At 43.7% G+C, this 19,525-nt stretch overlaps 1 protein-coding gene across 1 annotated transcript; it reads right to left on the reverse strand.

Annotated features, from left to right (window-relative positions):
* Nucleotides 1–592: 592 nt before the first annotated feature.
* On the reverse strand, nucleotides 593–3,677 carry LOC133918716 (calmodulin-binding receptor kinase CaMRLK-like). Its single transcript, XM_062362731.1, has 2 exons — nucleotides 2,234–3,677; nucleotides 593–1,577 (listed from the first exon to the last, which is right to left on the reverse strand). The coding sequence occupies exons 1-2, from the start codon at nucleotides 3,513–3,515 to the stop codon at nucleotides 955–957; spliced, it is 1,905 nt and encodes a 634-aa protein (XP_062218715.1). The 5' UTR covers nucleotides 3,516–3,677; the 3' UTR covers nucleotides 593–954.
* Between the last annotated feature and the right edge of the window lie 15,848 nt (nucleotides 3,678–19,525).

The raw sequence follows: 19,525 nt of genomic DNA on the forward strand, positions 1-19,525 counted from the left end.
TTCAGAAAATCTAAGCTACGTAAATAAGTTACAGAGGTTGTATTTAATTTCTAAGTGCGTAGATACCCACACAGTGTTCATGCACACCGATCACCAACTGACCTAGGCTCGGCCCTCCGCCTCTATATTGGAGAGGTTGTATTTAATTTATTTATCCCTAAAGGCAGATTAGCATTATTAACTCCTACTTATTTCGTAAGGTTTACAACTGCCAGTAAAAATGCCAACTCCGTGATCCATGTTGCTTTCCATAGGACATAAAACAGTGTCAGATGTCACTCTCCATTCTGATCGGAACAAAGGCTTTGTTTAATACAGCTTATTGCTGGTTTTGTTTCTCAAAAATTGTAAGTTGAAATAAACAGACTAGTTTATTGTTAGTTTTTGAAAAATTAAAAAGTTAGTTTCTAATTAAATAAACCAAAAGCTGATAAACTAGTTAATAATATTTTTCTGAAAAACTAGTGTGCTGACAACTTAAAAATTCCTGATCAAAACCAATAGTTTTTTATATAAGCTATAAACAGTTTTTGTTGTGCTAAACAAGACTAAAACGCTTAGGACGTGTGAATGTGTCAGAAGCATATGCTAGTGCAATCAAAACGAACTCTCACTCCACGCAGCTTGTGTCAATTACGTACATGCACTCCAACATTCCTCCTACCACAACAAAGTTGTTGTACCAACCAATAAAGTGTACTCCTACCTTCAACGAAAACAAGACAAAAACAACTCAACCCAACGAAAGGGAGCTCCAAAAGCAGAGCACAAAAGCGGTATTTTACTGCCCAAAAATCACCACACATCTGCCACGAATCTTCTTGGATTTGGATTTGGGAGTCGCCGTGCAAAAAGCTAGCTGCTAGCCTGCTCCTGATGCTGCTACTCTCCAGCTACCACATCCTCTCGCGTGTGCTCTCATCAATGCATCACCATCATGTGGCGAACGACCGGCTAACCGGCGGGCGCCGACCTGATGTCCTTGAGCAGCCCCACCACCTGCTGCATGGCCGGCCTCTTCTCCGGCGACCTCGCCGTGCAGAGGAACCCCACCTGCAGGCACTCCATCATCTCCCGCTCCGCCTCCGTGCCGGCCGCCTCGTCTCGCAGCATCGCGTCCACGATGTTGAAGCCCTTGCGGTTCCGGACCACGCCCCGTGCCCAGCTTGTAGACGCGTCGTCCCACCTCGCCTGGCCCGTCACGAGCTCGAAGACCAATGTGCCGAAGCTATAGATGTCGCTCTCCGGTGTCTCGTTGCTGGCGTGCAGGAAGTCGGAGATCCGAGGCTCCATGTCATCGCCGAGGAGGATGTTGGTCGGGACCAGATGGCCATGCACCAAGGGTCGACCTGACGACCCTGCCCATCCCTGGTGCAAGAATGCGAGTCCTCGAGCTATTCCCAGTATGATGCGATACCGAGTAGGCCAATCACCCGGAGATTTCTTATCGGCCTCCGTGGCATCCAACGCGTCGATGATCATGTCCTCTGTGTCCATGCTACCCACTGGCAGCTCGTGGAGCCACCGATAGAGGTCACCCTTCTCCATGTACTCGAAAAGCAAGAGTTTTTGTTTTCCTGTAATAGGCAAGAAATTCAAATATCAAATTCATGACACCAAAGACTATTCAATTAATCTTTAGTGTTAGTTTTTCTAGTTTCCACTTTCCAGAGTGCCTCTGTACTTCTTTAGTCATATTTGTCAGTGTCACAATGAGCACTGCTAGACCATTCTAAAGTTTCCAGAAGCTAGTTTACACATTAAGCAAGCAATAAATGCAATTAGACTAAAAACCAGTTTTTGGCAATAAAATTCTGTTTAGCACGACTGTAGCTCTCAATTTCATATCAAATTTTAAGTTTATAGGTTAAAATAAAGTAATTTAAGTTTCTATTTTTAATCTAAAATTAAAATAAAATGGTTGGCCCAACCACCGAATTCTTAGAAGTAGAATACCTAGCTCTAAGAATTTTTAGAGATAGAGCTCAACTAAATAGACCTAAATATATTTGTTAAAGTGATTTACTTGTTTCTTAAATACAAATCATATTTTTTGTATGATTCGATCAAAATGTAATTAGTCACATACATTTTGAACTTAATCCGATGGCTAAAAAATATTGATATACATGCCTGACCAAAATTTGACACTGTTGTTTTTAACTATTGCCTTGTTGCTAGTTGTTACAGTGTGGCTAAGAGGAAAACCCAAATTTTCATAGTGTAAGCTGACCTGCAATGCAGTAGCCAAGGAGCGGAAGAATGTTTGGGTGCCTGAGCCGTGCAAGCTCCCGGAACCCGGCAGCCGTGGCGTCGTAGTCGTCGTCCTCCCCGACCCCAGCCACGGCGCCCTCCACGACGCGCACGACAACGTGCAGGTCCCCAGGGAGCACGGCCCGGTACGCGGCGCCGCTGCGGCCGCCGGTCTCCACGAGCTGCGACTCGCGCCCGAACCCTGACGTGGCCGCGGCCAGGTCGGCCAGCGTCAGCTCCATCAGCGGCCGCTCGAGCACCACCACCGGCGCGGCGGCCGCCACCTTCGCAGCCCCAAGGGCCACCTCCTCGTCCTCCCACACCGCCGCCTTCCCGTCCTTATCCTTCTTATTCGCTCTCGTCTTCCGACGAAGTTTCATGCCGCACGCGAGGCACCCGGCCAAGAACACCAGCGCGGCCGCAGTCACCAACGCGCACGTCACGATTATGGCGATGATGACCACACGCCTGTGATTCTTTCCGCCTCTGGACGGCGTTGACGGCACCGGCACCGGCGCCGGCGCCGGCGGGATGTCCTCAACCACTAGTGACGCGTTGCCGGCTTGGACGAAGGCGGAGCGGCCGAACTTCCGGACGGTGTCGGCGCGCACCACGCCCGAGAAATTGTTGTACGATATGTTCAAGAAAACGAGACCGTCGAGCGGCGGCAGGTCGTAGGGGAACCTCCCGCTCATCCCGTTCCCGGACAAATCGAGCCGCCGCACCCGTATCAGCATCGGCAGTCCCTCCGGCGCTGCGCCGATCACGTTCCACGACACGTCGAGATCTTCCAGGCTGGCGAGCCCCGCCACGCTCTCGACGGAGGTGAAGCGGTTACCGGACACGTTCAGTGCGGCCAGACGTGTGCTCGGGCGGAACCTGAGAGCGCCGCCGAGGCGGTTGCCGGATACATCGATGGCGCGGAGCGACGGCGCCCGCCAGAACGCGTCGTTGATGCCGCCCTGGAGGGAGTTACCGGAGAGGTCGACGGTGAGGAGGCTGGACAGGTTGCCCAGCGCGGCCCAGTCCACGGCGCCCGTGAGGTTGCGAGACCGGAAGGGGAGCCGCCGGACAGGGCGGCACGCGCGGCTGCCAGGTAGCGGCAAGGGGAAGTTGCCGACGTGCAAGAAAGCAGCGCGGACGATGCCGGCGTCCGGGAACAGTGTGCAGTTCGATGAGCCCTTGAACTCGACCGCCGCTGCCGCCGTGGCGGCCACGACGAGAAGCAGGAAGTGGCGGCAGGCGTGCAAGGGGCGTGGCATCTCCGGGTAGTATCGTCTCTGTGCGTGCCTGCGCGTGATGCTCGTGTTCTCTGGTGGTTTTGCTGTGCTTCGGGAGGGTGCTGTCCTTTTTCATTTTCCCTTTCCTCGAAGGCAGTAGTGAATTTAAAGGAAAAGAAAAAGAGACAAAAAGACAAAGGAACAGTTGATGCCTGTGTTTCTCTTCTCTGGTTGAAATGTGGAATGGAAAGAATAGAGCAGTGAACACAGGAAAAAGAATAGTAGAGACTAGAGACTACATAAGTGATTTGACTGAAGAGTGTCAGAAGCAGAAACTAGAAGGTGATCTAGGCGTTGTTTTAAGGGCTCTAGCTGTAAGTTTCACTTCAGTACGTAATTTGTAGAGTAGAATAAAGTAGTTTAAACATCTGTTTTTAGTGTGGTCATTTCGAATCCCATTTCCTCCATTCCAAATTATAAAAAAGAAAAGAAAAGAGCAGTTTGCTTGAATCCAATAAATGGAATACCTCTTGGCTTCGTTTCTTACGTTACCTTCTTGAGTTTATGTCTTGCGCATTCGAGCATAGAATAAGGCCTAAGAAGGATGTCGACGGATCTATACAATATTTATAAGTAATGTAGTGATATATGTTGGTCACAAGAGAGTATCAGAAAGAGAGATATGGATTTTATACAGGTTCAGATCTATATTAAGGTAATAGCCCTATGACATATCTTATCTTAATTATTCTCAAAAATAAATGTATAATCAGGGATACGTATTCAAAGGCTCTATGTGGATTTCTCTATATTCTTGCTTCTGGAAATTTTAGTTGGATGAGGTTAATCTATGTTGTAGATTTTTAATGGGTTTGCTCTGGAATTTTGTGACTCCAGATCTCCTGAAGGCGTGACTTGGTTTGCGATGTTTGCTTCTCTAGGCTTGGATGTGCGTGTCTTGGACTACTTCCTCCCCTACTTTTATAATTGGGGTAAGGTGAGTGTAACCTACTCAGACTTCTTCGAGCATATGTTTCCTGAATTGTAGATCCCTCGGATATCTGGAAGAGTCTTACCAAATATGGACATAACTTCCTTGATCGATGTGATACCTACCCATTATTTATCCGCATGTCTTAGTTACTCCATGGAGGTTGTGAACCATACCAGAACGAGTAAAAGACACTTGTGGTGTGGATACCCCTTATAGAATATATAATAAATAATTATATATTGTCATCAAAAGACTTTTTCAATGCTATGGTAGCTTTCAATTCCACTTTTCCTAAGCAAACTTTTAGTTTGAAATATAAATACGATGGTTCACTAAACACACACAGTATATCTCCAACTCTAGCTCCACGAATCCTTGAAGCTAAAGATATCCAGGTTCAAAAATTCTTGGAGCTGTAACTCTACCAAACAGAACCCTTGTGTGGTGCTAATGGTGCATTGGTGATTATATTAGGTATTAGTGGTACTTATAGCCTATTTAGTTGTAAACACCACTTATGATACTCAAGGAATCTTGTAACTGGGAAGATTTATCTCCAAAATTAGAAAGAAGGAGTTCAGAGGACGTACAACACATACACACACATATATATACACACGGAGCCAAAGGGTCCTACAGAGGACAATGTGGGGAACCCTCCAAATTGTATTCTAATTAATCTTTAGAGCGATCATTTACACAATCATGACCATAATGATTAACAAGAATCCAATTCTGATAGTCCTGATATATGTTTTATGTCTAAGATCGGAATACATACCTTTACAACATGATTCACCATGTCAAGACATAATAAAGAGCGAGTAATAAAATTAGATTACAAATCTTTAAGTGATTAATATTTTACAATAATTTACATAACAAGCACTAAGAGGATAAAAGACATGTTCATCTCCTAGTGGGTTAGAGTCACTACGCAGCGGAAAAACACATGAATGACAAAATATGGATAGTACTATGTGCTCATAAGCACCACCCTAAAAGACATCTCCCGAGTATGTAGCACTACTCTTGCCCCTGTCATTGGAACCATCTCAACTCGTCATCAACATCACCATCTATTCCCAATGTACCATTACAACATCCCAATATTGAAACTCTACGATTGATGCAAATGGACAGAAACATACTCATAACTGAGAGCACGGCAATTCGAATTGATCTTACAGCATGCAGGGGATACATCTTTATCCACACAACACGAGGACCATTTGTCTTGAACTACCCGCTAAAGTACACACAAGGGGTACTTGTGATAACCTTTTCCAATTGAGTCCCGACCATTTGAACATGCACCTATATGTGCGGAGGTCCACTAGGGCTACTCCAGGAGCACTATAGATACGTCTAAAGGTGTGGAGGTAGCTAGAACTACTACTCAAGCAAACTAGATACCTCTATAAACCTATTATGCTCACAACACCTTTATGATGTTACCTCTACAAGCCTATTATGTCCATAACATTATAGGCCCACAAGCCAAAAGGTCACAGCTACAATATGTATTCGGCTTATCTTACCATTATATCGACATGTGGTAAATACAGAAAGTGCCAATGCCAACTACAACAATGGACAGTGCTTAACCGATGCAAGCAGTCTATGGCATCTGGTTTCCTCCCGACCTACCTCTAGCACCGCCCACATCTCGTCTCATCCTCACAACTCATACATCCCAACATCATCGTTGTTTTTGTGAACAAATAAACTCCCTAAGCTCGCGAACGATGGTTGAGCCACCGCTTGTCTTCTACTGATGACCTAAGCCTTCTAAGCACATCGTTTTAATTTTACGTTTGACAAATACGTAACGACAACTCGGGTTAAAATAGATCAAGAGATAAGCAACATCAAGGTAGGGCAATGCAACAATTAGGATCTACCCATCAACCCAACAAAGACTAACTAACATACATAACATATGTAAAGCATAAATTATCAAATTAGACATTATGTGATCCAAAATAATAGGTAGAGTATACTTAGATGCTTGTCTTGACACACAGTTGCTTCATACATAAAATCACAATCAGGTTCCACCTTAAGAATACCCTCGTTTCTCTGTAGTTCGTCGATCGCTAAAATAAAGAACGGTGCATCACAATTAACGTAACGAAATGCTATGATACATGCACCAAATGCCATAAAGATATAATGAGAGATGAGGTACTGAGCAAAGAACATGATGCAACAAGAATCACTTGAATTACAGTTCATAGCTTATGGTATAAATGATTTATTTAAGGTGTGTTAAAAAAAGACCTTAATTAAGCTAGCTATCAAGATTAAAATAACTTCGACAATTTAAACAACACTTTCATACTAAAGTATATTTTTCCTAGAAAGAACTAATCATAACATGAAGTTTCCAAGTGGTTTCAATATTTTAGGACATAGTATTAATTAACTGTAATTTAATTAATCTGAAACACATTTAATTAATTAAATATTTCTAACATGTATTTCACACTTACACGAAGCTGACGCAACTTGTTTCATGACTTTTGAAGTTCGTATAAATTAACTATGAAATACACATGCTATTAGCAAAGTAAAAAAAAAAAAGGTTGATAAACAGTAAATCCAGAAGTTCCGGGTTAAGGTCGGAACTTTTGGATCATCAGAACTTCCGAGTGAGGTTCTGAGCAAGGGTTCTTGATTAAATTTTCTCAAATTAATGCGGAATTTCTGAGCTATACCTAAAACTTCCGGGTAGGGTTCTCGGGTATTTTTAGCTAGAATTACCTGAAACTTTCAGGTTGTAACTTAGAAGTTCTGGGCTGTAGCAGAATGCGAGTTTGCGACGATTTTTTTTTGCTAATTCAACTCTCATGCCGAACCTATTCCACATATGTATGTATATACACTATAGCTTTGGTTCTAGACCTAATTTACCCACTCCACAAACTCGATTCGCTAGCTCTTACTCATCCAACATTCTCATACTAGCTCCGTTTTAGCAAGAACAACGGTACTTCACAATCACGCCTACACAGCTCCAAAACATAACCAAAAGCCAACAAATTTATGCCTTCTCACATGGAAAACCTAGGAGACTTACCCCGGGTCTTGTTGGAGGTTGGTGAACATCGGTTGGGGAAGAATAAGAGGGAAAATGGCTTGGGGAAGAGAATCAAGGTTTGCTGAAAAAATTCAGTGGAGATGAGTGACTAAATCAATTTGGAAAACGCTCAAACCTTCATGCATGCGAGAACGAATTGGATGGATGGGAAGCTAGAGAGGTGGGGAACACCATGGCAACACATGCTTACCTTGCTTTTGCTTCTAGAAGGTAGATTTTTTAGGAGAAGGAGAGAGCTTGAGGGAGGGAGGGAGAGCAGCAGCCCTGCTGTTCTTTGGGCTGCTCGGTTGGGAGAGAGGGAGCACGTGAGGAAGTGAGGGGGAGGGAGAAAGGTGCTGCTGCAGCCCAAAGAGCGAGGTGAGGTGGTGGGGCCAGTTAGGTGGCTCAAACATGTAAGAGAGAAAGCTCATTTTAGCTGCAAAACATTTTCTTTCTCTCCTTATTTTAATATCCCAAAATAAGGTGCTCTAATGCTCTAAAAATTATAGGAATTTTTGTGTTGTGATTACAAACGAGATGAACCCATTTTAAATGGATTCACCCACCACGCAAGCGGAGGTTAAACTAAAAAACTCAACGATCGGGTATTTTCATAACTCTAAACAAAAGTTAAATCTTCATTTAGCATAACAAAGACTCATCATATGCTTAACAAATAAACATGATGCTCATGATGCATGATTATGCTTAATAACATGATCACGGAATTGGGACGTGACAGACAAGCCAAACAAGTCAAGACAAGTGACACGAAGCCAACAGAAGTCAGGAAGGAAGTTGCCGACAAGGTTTAGATCCATCTAGGTCAGCTACACTCCCCTTGTAATAGGGATCAATACAAGACAAATATGACGTAGGGTTATTATCCTCCGGGAGGTCCAAACCTATCTAAAAACCCCTGTGTGTTCCCCTTGTGATTCATCTACTCAAAGAATACTCCAATTCTTCAACAAGTTTGTTAGATCAACGGTTCACCAATCGTTGATAGATGGTGCCGTCTATGGGGATCATAAAAATATTTGTTGAAGAATCTACACACGAGATGATGTGGATATCGCTCAAAGATTCACCAAAATCTGGTTTTTTGAATGAGGGGTTATATGACAAATTTACTTATCTTCCTGATGAACCGGTGATTGATCGGGTGGATTTCGGCGATGATTCAAGCGAGAAGGTAAGTTGATTTATGGATCAATGCGCCAAAGATTACAGCATTGAATTCAAACCACTCGGCTACCAAGACAACTGTGAATGTCCAATTCATGGCAAGTCGAGATCAATCTCCACAATTTCTGACATTGTCAAGATACCAACTTAGAGCAATCCGATGAAGCATCCATGATGGATATGGACATCTCCTCTAACAGAGATTACCCTCAAGAAGTTTTTGCTATCGGAGACGGGGGTGATGATCTGGGTCATCATGACGACAACCCTGCAAACGGCTAGGGTCCTCCAGCCACGATGGTAAGCAATTGTCAGCCTCAAGCAGGCACACCACCCCTGGTCCTTAACAGGAGCCCAATCTTACTGTCTCCTAAACATCAACAGGGGGTTGACTGCTTTAAGTTTGCAACTGCTAAGAGGATCCTCCTTCTACAAAAGACCCTCATACGCCCTCCGACCACAGATCTGGCTACCTAGCCGGTAAGGATTGGATGAACTACGTGGTTGACTTAATAAGGGAGATCATCATCCAAGCCAAGAACTCTCATCTAACCCTAGCTAGAAATAGTACTAATCAGGGCAAGCCAAGAAATCTCCTGTCACAACACGCATCGGACCCGGAGAGATGTAACCCCCGGAACAAAGCTTCCCAGGATGACAATCACGCAAACAACTGCCACTGAACCTTTCCAGTCAGAGGTCATCTGATCAATGACTTGCATGAGGTCATCAACAACCGGCAAAGACACCAGGGGACCTTTAAGGAGGCTTCATCTACCCCTCATTGATCGAATCAGGGAACATCTTGACATCAATCAAATCAGGACCAATCTCCGATCGTCGTGGGAAAGACTCTCGGGGATGCTGGAACTAAGCAAGGCACCATAAAAGGATGCCTGACCTTCTCTCTAGACAAACAAAATGTAAGCTAGCCAAAAAGGTTCCACCCCTAGACGATAAAGAAATACAATGGAAGTACAAATCCTGTTGAGTTTCTCCAAATATATACCACAACCATCCAGGTGACTGGTGAGGACGAGAAGGTAATGGTGAATTACCTCCTTACAGACCAACATATCGTAAGGGACAATCTACTCATCGAAGCAGCTTTGCGACGTATTTTAAGCTAACTTCCAAGGTATGTGCGTTCACCCTGGCAAGAAAACAATCTCCATCATTTCGAGCAGACGGGAAATGAAACCTTGTGCGAGTTCGTGCACTACTTCAGACCGGAATACCATCCGCAAGATTCGACTACAATATCATCCAGGCATTCACTCAAGGGGTCTTATCTAGTGTTACATCACTAGAAACAAGCCCGAAACGGTTAAAGAACTCATGCAGATTGTTGACAAGTCTGGTAGGGCCGAGGATGCACTCCTCTATGTCAAGGAGAAGCCTCAAGGTATCAAGCGTCCTCAACTCGAGCTCGACGGTGACAAGGTCCAGAGCAAGCGCAATAAGAATACCAAGGGAGGTAAGGGCAAGAAAGATAAATATTACAAAGTTTTTTTTGTAGATCTACTCGATGTCTGTCCTAACGAGCATTTTCATCCTTCTCGAGGCAGAATCTTTACACCAGGCTTCGATGAGCGAGACATAAAGCCTTGGTGCGACTTCCACCAAACCGATAATAACAACATCTAGGAGTGCTGCATCTAGAAAAAGTTGGTCAAGGCTGAGGTAAAAAAGGCGGCCAAAGAAAAGAGGACCCAAGTCATAGCCCAATGTAGTGATTCCAACTCCGACTGCAATGAGGAAAACATGGACCTGATCTCTTTTCAACCCGGTAAGAGGACAATCGACCACATGTTCGATGGCTTCGCAAACTACGAGTCCAAAAGGCAATACAAGACGGTGGCCCAAGAAGTCTTAACTGCCATTCACAAGGATTGTCAGGCCGTAAAATGGTCGAACACTGAAATCTCTATTGGCCAAGAAGACTGTCCTGACAACTTCGTACGGCCAGACCACTTCCTGATAGTGGTCGAACCCACGATAAACAATTGCAAAGTTACCCAAATCCTTATTGATGAAGGGAGTTCCTTGAACCTCCTCTTCACTAATCCACTCGAAGGAATGCAGATCTCTCGGTCTGCTATCAAGCTAGACACTCAAGCCTTTCATGGCATAGTAACTAGATCTTTAAGCACTCCCAAGGGTCAAATATCGCTACTCGTTACCTTCGAGAAGCATGACAGCTTCTGAACAGAGAAAATTATATTCGACATGGTCGATTTCAAGATGGCATACAATGCCATCTTAGGAAGACCGACTCTTGCCAAGTTCATGGTAGCCATGCATTACTTTTATCAATGCATGAAGGTCTCAGGACCCAAGGGAGTAATTATCATCTGAGGCTGCACGAAAGCAGGATTATGCTGTGACAAACAGAGTCTAGGCATGGCCACACGGCATCAGCCCGACAAGGAGATGAAAAACTTGAGGAGGCCATCATGAAGTCTCATGGCAAAGTCAAAGCAGTTCCTCTAGATCCAACGGAGCCATACAAAACCTTTTGGATTGGCTCCAACCTAGATCCCAAATAGGAACACACACTCATCACCTTCCTTCGGGCAAATGTCGACGTGTTTGCCTGGAAACTGTCAGACATGCCCAGGAGCCCTTGGGAGGTGATTGAGCATAAACTAGCTATCTGGCCTGACACAAAGCTGATCACACATAAACTCTGATGATTCGCACCCGATCGGAAAGAAGACATTAAAGAGGAAATTGAAAGCCTTACCAAGGTAGGTTTTATTAGAGAGGTGGATCACCTGAGTGGCTTACAAACCCTATTATGGTCAAAAAGTCAAATAGCAAATGACAAATGTGTGTTGACTTCACGGATCTTAACAAAGTCTACCCTAAGGATGCTTTTTCTCTACCACGAATAGATTAGATAGTTGGCTCCACCTCTGCCTGTGACTATCTAAGCCTTCTCGATACCTATTATGGCTATAACTAGATTAACATGCATCCAGAGGATTAGGAGAAGACCTCCTTTATTACTCTATTTGGGGTCTATTGCTATGTTAAAATGCCCTTCAAATTGAAGAATGCCGGTGCCACATACCAATGAGGAATGCAAATAACACTCCGTGATCAGATCAGACGGAACGTAGAAGCCTACATTGATGATCTCATCGTCAAAACAAAAAGAAGGAAGATCTCATCTCCGGCCTACAAGAAATGTTCAATAACCTGCGCAAGAATCGAGTCATGCTAAACCTGGAGAAGTACGCATTTAGAGTTAACAAGAAGAAATTACTCAGATATCTAGTGTCTTGCTAGGGAATAGAAGTCAATCCCAAGAAGATGAAAGCTATTGAAGAGATGCAACCCCGTAAGTCAGTATGAGAGGTTCAGAAACTAACTGGATGCATGGCAGCCCTTAATCGGTTTATTTCCCGACTCAGAGACCGAGATCTTCACTTCTTCAACAAGCATGACAAGTTTGAATGGTCAAAAGAAGCAAATGAGGCATTCAACAATTTGAAGAGGTATATCCCGCACCCCCCCCCCCCTCGTGCTAGTCGCTCCCAACCCTAATGAAGATTTTATACATCACGGCTAGAGCACATGCTATAAGTAGGGTATTGGTGGTGGAAAGAGAAGCGCAAGACAAATGAGAGAAAAGCTAACGACCAATGTACCATATCAATGAAGTGACACAGGGTCCTAAAGAATGTTATTCGTAAGTGCAGAGGCTATTATATGCTGTACTGATAGTCTCTCGTAAGTTATGCCATTACTTTCAGGCTCACAAGATCATCATACCATCAATATTCTCACTGGGCGAGATCTTGCACAATAGATATGCAATCGGCTGATTCGCCAAGTGGTCAGTTGAACTCGAAGAATTCGATGTTCGTTTCATGCCTTGAACAGCAATTAAGTAACAAGTAGCTAACTTCGTGGCCGAATGGACAGAACCAAAACAACCCAGGATGACCGCGCTTCGACGGATCACTCACGCTTTAAGGTGTGGTTACCGGAATTATATTGATCTCTCCTACAGGAGAAAGCCTGCAATACGCTCTGTAGATGGATTTTCTTGCCACAAATAACGTAACTGAATATGAGGGTCTACTCACTGGACTCCGAGTAGCTTCTACTCTTGGCATCCATCGCCTGCTTGTGAAAGGGGATTCATAGTTGATGGTGAAGCAAGTTAGCAAGGAGTATGAAACCTCGAATAAGATCATGATGGACTACCTTGCAGAGATGAAGAAGCTGGAGAAGAAATTCGCTAGACTCGAGGTCAAGTATATCCCAAGGAATAACAACTGCATCGCCGATAGTCTTACCCACACGGAATCTTTATGATCTCCAGGACAATCTAGGATTTTTGAAGAGAAAAGCCGTCTGAGAAATCATCAGAGGATGCAGCAAAAGCAATGGTGGTCTACGAGACCTATAACCAACTCAGGGGCTCGCTAGGAATTGACGCCCCAAAAAGAGTTGAGGGAGAACTCATGACTCAGCTCAAAAGCGAATTTTTGTGGATGACCGCAATTCACAAGTACCTTCAAGATCGAGTTGTGTCTGAGGATGATGCACTAACAAAGAAAAATTCCCGTCGATCCAAGATGTATTCCTTGGTGGATGGCATTCTTTATCAAAAAGGAGCTCACAGAGTACTCATAAAATGCATATCTCAGAAGCAGTGTAGAGAAATACTCAAAGAAATCCATGGAAGGGTATGTGGAGCTCACACTTCCTTCTGATCCCTGGTCGAAAAGACATTTGGACAAGGTTTCTACTGGTTTACGACTCTCCATGATGTGAGCGAGTTAGTAAAAAAGTGCATGAGCTGTCAATTTCACAGTAGAAGAATACATAAACCCGCTCAATCCCTACAGACGATACCCTTGTCGTGGCTATTTGTGACTTGGGGGGCTGGATATTCTGAGAATTTCCTACTAGCGCCCGGAGGCTTCAAATTCCTATTCGTCATAATTGATACCTTCACCAAGTGGATTGAAGCTGAACCAATCAAAAAAATTACGTCAGCGGCCACCAAGAAGTTCATCATGAAAAGCGTCATGACAAGTAGGATCATCACTGACAATGGCACTCAATTCTCCAACGTGATATTCATCAATTACTATGAAGAACTTGGCACTACAGCCTGCTTTGCGTCTGTGGCACATCCACAAAGCAATGGAAAGTTTGACCGGGTGAACGGCCTATTAGCCTATGCTAGAACTTAGGCTCCTGAGTTTACTAACATACTTTGGGCACTTCAAATTATGTCCAATAGGGCGACGAGTGAAATACCTTTCTTCCTAGTCTACGGGATCAAAGCAATGCTGCCCTGTGAACTAGAAATCAAATCTCACCGAGTTGAACTATACGCCGACAAGGATGAAATCTAGAGAAGACATGATAAACTTAATGTTCTTGAGGAAAAAAAAGAACAAAAGTGTTCATAAGATGAGCACGGTACCAGCAAACTCTTCAACGCTACCACGACCAGAACAACCACAAAAGATCCCTCAAACCCAGAGATCTGATTCTGCAACTCATACGAAGCCAGAAGAATAGCAAAAAGCTATCTCCAAAGTGGGAAGGTCCTTATAGGGTGGTCGAATATAACCAACCAGGGTTGTATAGGTTATCTATGGAGGATGGAAAAGTTCTTAAAAAATTGGAATATCAACCAGTTTCGAAAGTTCTATGTGTAAGTACTCATAATAAATTTTGTAATATTCGTTATCATATTATACATATACATTTTTTAGCTATCCTCGAATGAATACCTTCAAAAACTAAGAAAAGTCATAATTCGGGAACTTATACCCACGTGTGCATAAAAATGGGATTTTAAAAATACGGTCGGGAAAACAACAAAACCGTTTTGACTCCATTTTCGCATTAAGTTTCTTGTTTTCATCCCGTTTTCGGGTAAGTCATAAAATTCTGAAAACAATCAAGATAAATATAGAAAGCGGAATAGGACAGGATTTCTCTCGTCCATTTTTATCCCTGCTTACTTGGTAGCATATTGGACAGAGGTGTGTAGAGATGTACAAGTACAACCGATTGGCCCAACCGTATAAAAACAAATATACTAACTCTTTCATTATTCTTTGCGCATCGACTAAAAGGCTAAAATGTCAAGTAATTCAGACATGAGGAGTTGTGCACTTTGTTTTTTTTATTTTTAGAAAAATGGTTAAGACATCCGGCTTTTTGCATCATGAGATGCATACAGTCAACAGTTGATTCTTACAATATTCTGGCCTATGTAGCCAACATCACACGGTGAAGAAACCAGATAAAAAAAGCATCATGAATCTTGTAATCTATAACTACATGGCCACTCATACTTGGCGAAGAGCTCCATTGCCACCATCTCATATGGCAAACTTTCAGAAACTCTTTCCTTTGATCCTCCCTGTGTAGTAGTCTCCAGAACTTTAGTCGGTAGTACCTTTGAATAGTGCCTGTATAAATGACATAATTGTTCTTTTGTGAAACACTACATCATTACGACAAAGACAAATATCCCAAAATATCACCGCTATCCCAACAAAGATTCTTCTTTTTTTCTTAGCTCCTATCTCCCGTAACCAAGTACCCATCATATATGAAATGTTCCTCAGTTTCTTAACCTCTAAAGCAATTCTGATTATATAACATATTGTCTTAGCCAAGGAACATTCAAAGAAAAGATGCTGGATATTTTCATTATGATTACAAAAAGAGCACTTGAGGCTAGTCTTCTAGTTTCTTTTGGTCAAAATCACCCCACGTCCTATGTACCATAAGAAGATTTTAATCTTCAACGGGAGCTTGAGTTATCAAAGCCACTTGTTGGGATGTTGATGGGGCGGTTTAGCATTTGCTTATACATAGATTGGACAATAAATTGCCCTTTCCCATGCTGATCCCATTTGTAAATATCCCTATCATTAGAGAGCTGGATATGAACAAGTTGCAACATTAATTATTGCCATTCAATTAGTTTGTTCCCAATGATCGATCAGCAGAAGGATAAATTAACAGGCATGCTTCACATTACATCCATGATTGTGGCTTGTTTATGTCTTACCACATTGTACAGGAAGGGAAATTGTTGGCTTAGTGGATATTTTCCTCGACAAATATAATTCCATAAACGAGTTTGCTTCCTAGACCCCCATTTGAGGAAATTATTTTTAATATTCATAAGCTCAGTCCAAAAGTGTGAATCTCCTGGCTGTTCATGGACTTGAGTGAGCACTTTGGAGCCAAGTACTTATTCATGAGCAGCTTGAAAAGCCATTTTCTTAGGAGAAAGATATTTTTGACCAAAAGGTTGGTGATTCTCAAACCCCCTTGGTCCCAGGGTTGGCAAAGAATATCCCAACATGCTAGCCTATATTTTTTTTCTTATGGTTTTCTCCTTGCCAGAAGAACCTAGATCACATGTAATCCAACTTTTTTAGAACTTCCTGTGGGATCTAAAAGAAAGATATTATGAAAATAGAAATACTATTGAGGACCTTTTTAGGTTTTTTATAGGGGATTGCACCCTTTTCGTGAATGGATAATAAAAAGGTTAGAGATTGAAATACTCTAATGGTGGCCACCATTTACACGTGCATGTGTACATCAGTGTTATTCATAGGCTTGTGATAGGGGTTACATTTGCAAGTGTGTAAGTGTGATGTGCGTGTGTGGTGGTGTATTATGTGGGCACGTGCATCATTGCTATAATAAAAAATTATTTGATTACTTAAAAAGGCCACTACTATGGCAATGATGACCGCATTGTTGTACTTCTTTCCACCTTTGGACGGTGTTGATGGCACCAGTGCCAGCACCGACGGGATGTCCTCAACCACTAGTGATGCATTGCCGGCTTGAACAAAGGCAGAGCGGCCAAACTTTCAGACAGTGTCAGCGCCCCACGCCCGAGAAATTGTTGTACGATATGTTCAAGAAAACAAGGCCGTCGAATGGTGGCAGGTCATTGGGGAAACTCTTGCTCATCCCATTCCTGGACAAGTCAAGTCGCCGCACCCATGTCAGCATCCGCAATTGCTCCAGTCCTATGTCGATCATGTTTCTTGACTCGTCAAGATCTTCCAGGTTGGCCAGCCCAGCCACTGCCTCGACAAAGGTGAAGTGGTTGCCGACCACGTTCAGTGAGGCCAGGCGTGCGCTCAGGTCGAACTGGAGCATGCCGCCGAGGCGGTTGCTAGATACATCAATGGCATGGGGCGACAGCGCCCACTAGAACGCGTCGTTGATGTCACCATGGAGGGAGTTACTAGAGAGGTCGACAGTTAGGAGGCTGGACAGGTTGGCCAGCGCAGCCCAGTCCATGATCCCCGTGAGGTTGCGCGACCAGAACAGGAGCTGTCGGGCTGGGCGGCATGCGCGGCAGCCAGGTAGTGATAACGGGAAGTTTTCGACAAGCAAGAACGCAGCATAGATGATGCCAACGTCCGGGAGTAGTGTGTAGTTTGACGAGCTGTTGAACTTGACTGCCGTTGCCACCGTGGTGGCCGCCACGATGAGAAGCAGGAAGTGGCGGTAGGTGCGCAAGGGGTGTGGCATCTCTAGGTAGTCTCGGCTTTGTGCAGGGGCGGATTCAGGACCCAGTTCAGAAAACCTAAGGAAAGTCCAGGAGAAACTTAGCTATTTCCATGTGTTAATTGACCTGCGAAATGTGAAAAATCCTAATAACAAGAAGAACCTTGTGATGGTTAAACCCATTTTGTCTCCTAGTCGTTCAATCATCACCAAATTTATTGGTGGATGAGAGGCAACAACCATCTTACCATACCGACAAGGAGCACAAATAAGGTTTTTCTCAAACTTGAGCTTGGGCAATCCTCGGATCAAGCCTAGGGCACTCAAACGAGTAAGCAAATCAAAACTCATATACCCTATCTTCCTATAACACATCCAAAGCTCAAAAGATGGTTGAGCAATCAAACAACAAGAAAAACCAAGAAAATTAGAAAAAATAGCTCTAAAAACTCTCCCAACTCTAGAAATCCGGCAAATCAAAGCGCTTGAAGAATCAAGAACTCGAGAAGTATCGCATTTGAAATGCACTTCTAAGTCCTCGTACAACAACTAAGATACATAAAGCAGATTATATTTCAGATGCTCCACCAAAGTCACATCTTTAAGAGTAAAACTCTCATTCACCTTTACCATACCTTTAGCTTTCACCATTCCTTTCCGATTATCCCCGAAAGTGATGTACTCATGCCGCTTCGTCAGGGTGAGGCTGAAGAACCATGATGCATCTTCAGTCACATGGCATGAACAACCAGAGTCAATGAGCCACTTGTTCTCCAAGCCTCCACCTGCCATCTACATGAGAGAAGAATAGTAGGTGAATGGCTCAGTACTAGAGTTAGTCATAAACTTCTTGAGAATTCAGTACTGGGTCATCTGTCCTGAAGCAGTAAAAGCAGGTGCACGCAAAGCAACACTAACACGCTAGAGACGAGAACCACGAATAGGAAAACATGATCCGCCAAAGCATTGCAACTCAAAGCCTCCTATACGTGAACCAAAACCATATAAATCATAGTAAGTTCCACATCGGGCACCACCTCTAGAAGGAGGCTGAGGAGCACTCGAGACTCGTGAGTAAGAATAAGGAAAATATTCATGTACACCAAAAGAGGGGTGGGTATATGTCCAGAGTACTCCACTCCCATTCATGTCGCTCATCCCAGTACATGTAGGTGGAACAGTTCAGTTGCACGTCCTTCGAATACCCAGCACTCTCCAATCTAGATTCTAGCTCCTTAAGGTGTTTTTCTTTCTATTCGATATCCTTTGCAAGAAAATGGCAATTGTTGCAAGCACCTAATAGGGTCGACATAGACTCCTCCTCAAGGAGCTTTTTCTTAGCACTCTCAAACCGACAGGCGACTTGAGCATGCACATTCTGAAGCTCGGCAAGTTCAGCCATGATAATCAAACAACTCTCACATTCCTCAACATCAGGCCTAGACTTAAGCAATGCAAGTTTAGTAGACACAAACTCATACTTAGGCCTAAGTTCCTTCAACTCACGCACAACTTTCTTAAGTAACCTATCCTGGCTAACGAGAGCATCGTTCAAGGTATCGACTTGGATGGAAAGCTGGTCATAGGAAGGCGATACCTCAAAGGAATCAAGCTCGGGATCGCTGTTGTTGTCGTTGTCTTCCACCATGAAGCAGAGGTCGGTGAAGTCCTTGTTCTTCTTCTTCTTCTTTTCCTTCACTGGCATCTCCTCCTCCTCCGAGCTCTCCTCCTTGCTTGAAGAGGTGTCGATGTCGCTAAGAGCTGCTACAAATGCCCTCGAAGCCATCTTGGCTGCCTTCTTGGCCATCTTGTTGCGGTTTTTCTTGAAGAAGGGATTTTTGTTCTTCTGCTTATGCTTGCCGTAGTCGTGGTCGCGGTCTTCTCTCTTCTTGAGCTTGGGGCAATCCTCCTTGAAGTGAGTGGTATCACCACACTCAAAACAAGCATGAGAGCCCCATCTCCTCTATTTTTTTCTAGTGTTGTAGAAGCGAGTAAACTTCTTCACAATGAGCGTAAGGTCCTCATCATCTAGTGCGTCCACCTGATCCTCTGTGATAGAAACCAATGAAGACAAAGCAAAACCACTCGATAAAGTGTTAGCATAGGAGAAGCTAGTTTCAACCTGATTGGCACCATTAGATCCGAAAACTAACACCATGTTCTGAGACAGGGGGTTTCGGAGACCTATCCGAGCCACCTTGGCTATCTCAGTGGACTTGAGCTTGCTGAAGAGTTCATCACAAGTCAATGTGTCATAAC

The sequence above is a fragment of the Phragmites australis genome, chromosome 5, assembly GCF_958298935.1.
Source record: "Phragmites australis chromosome 5, lpPhrAust1.1, whole genome shotgun sequence".
Classification (NCBI taxonomy): domain Eukaryota; kingdom Viridiplantae; phylum Streptophyta; class Magnoliopsida; order Poales; family Poaceae; genus Phragmites; species Phragmites australis.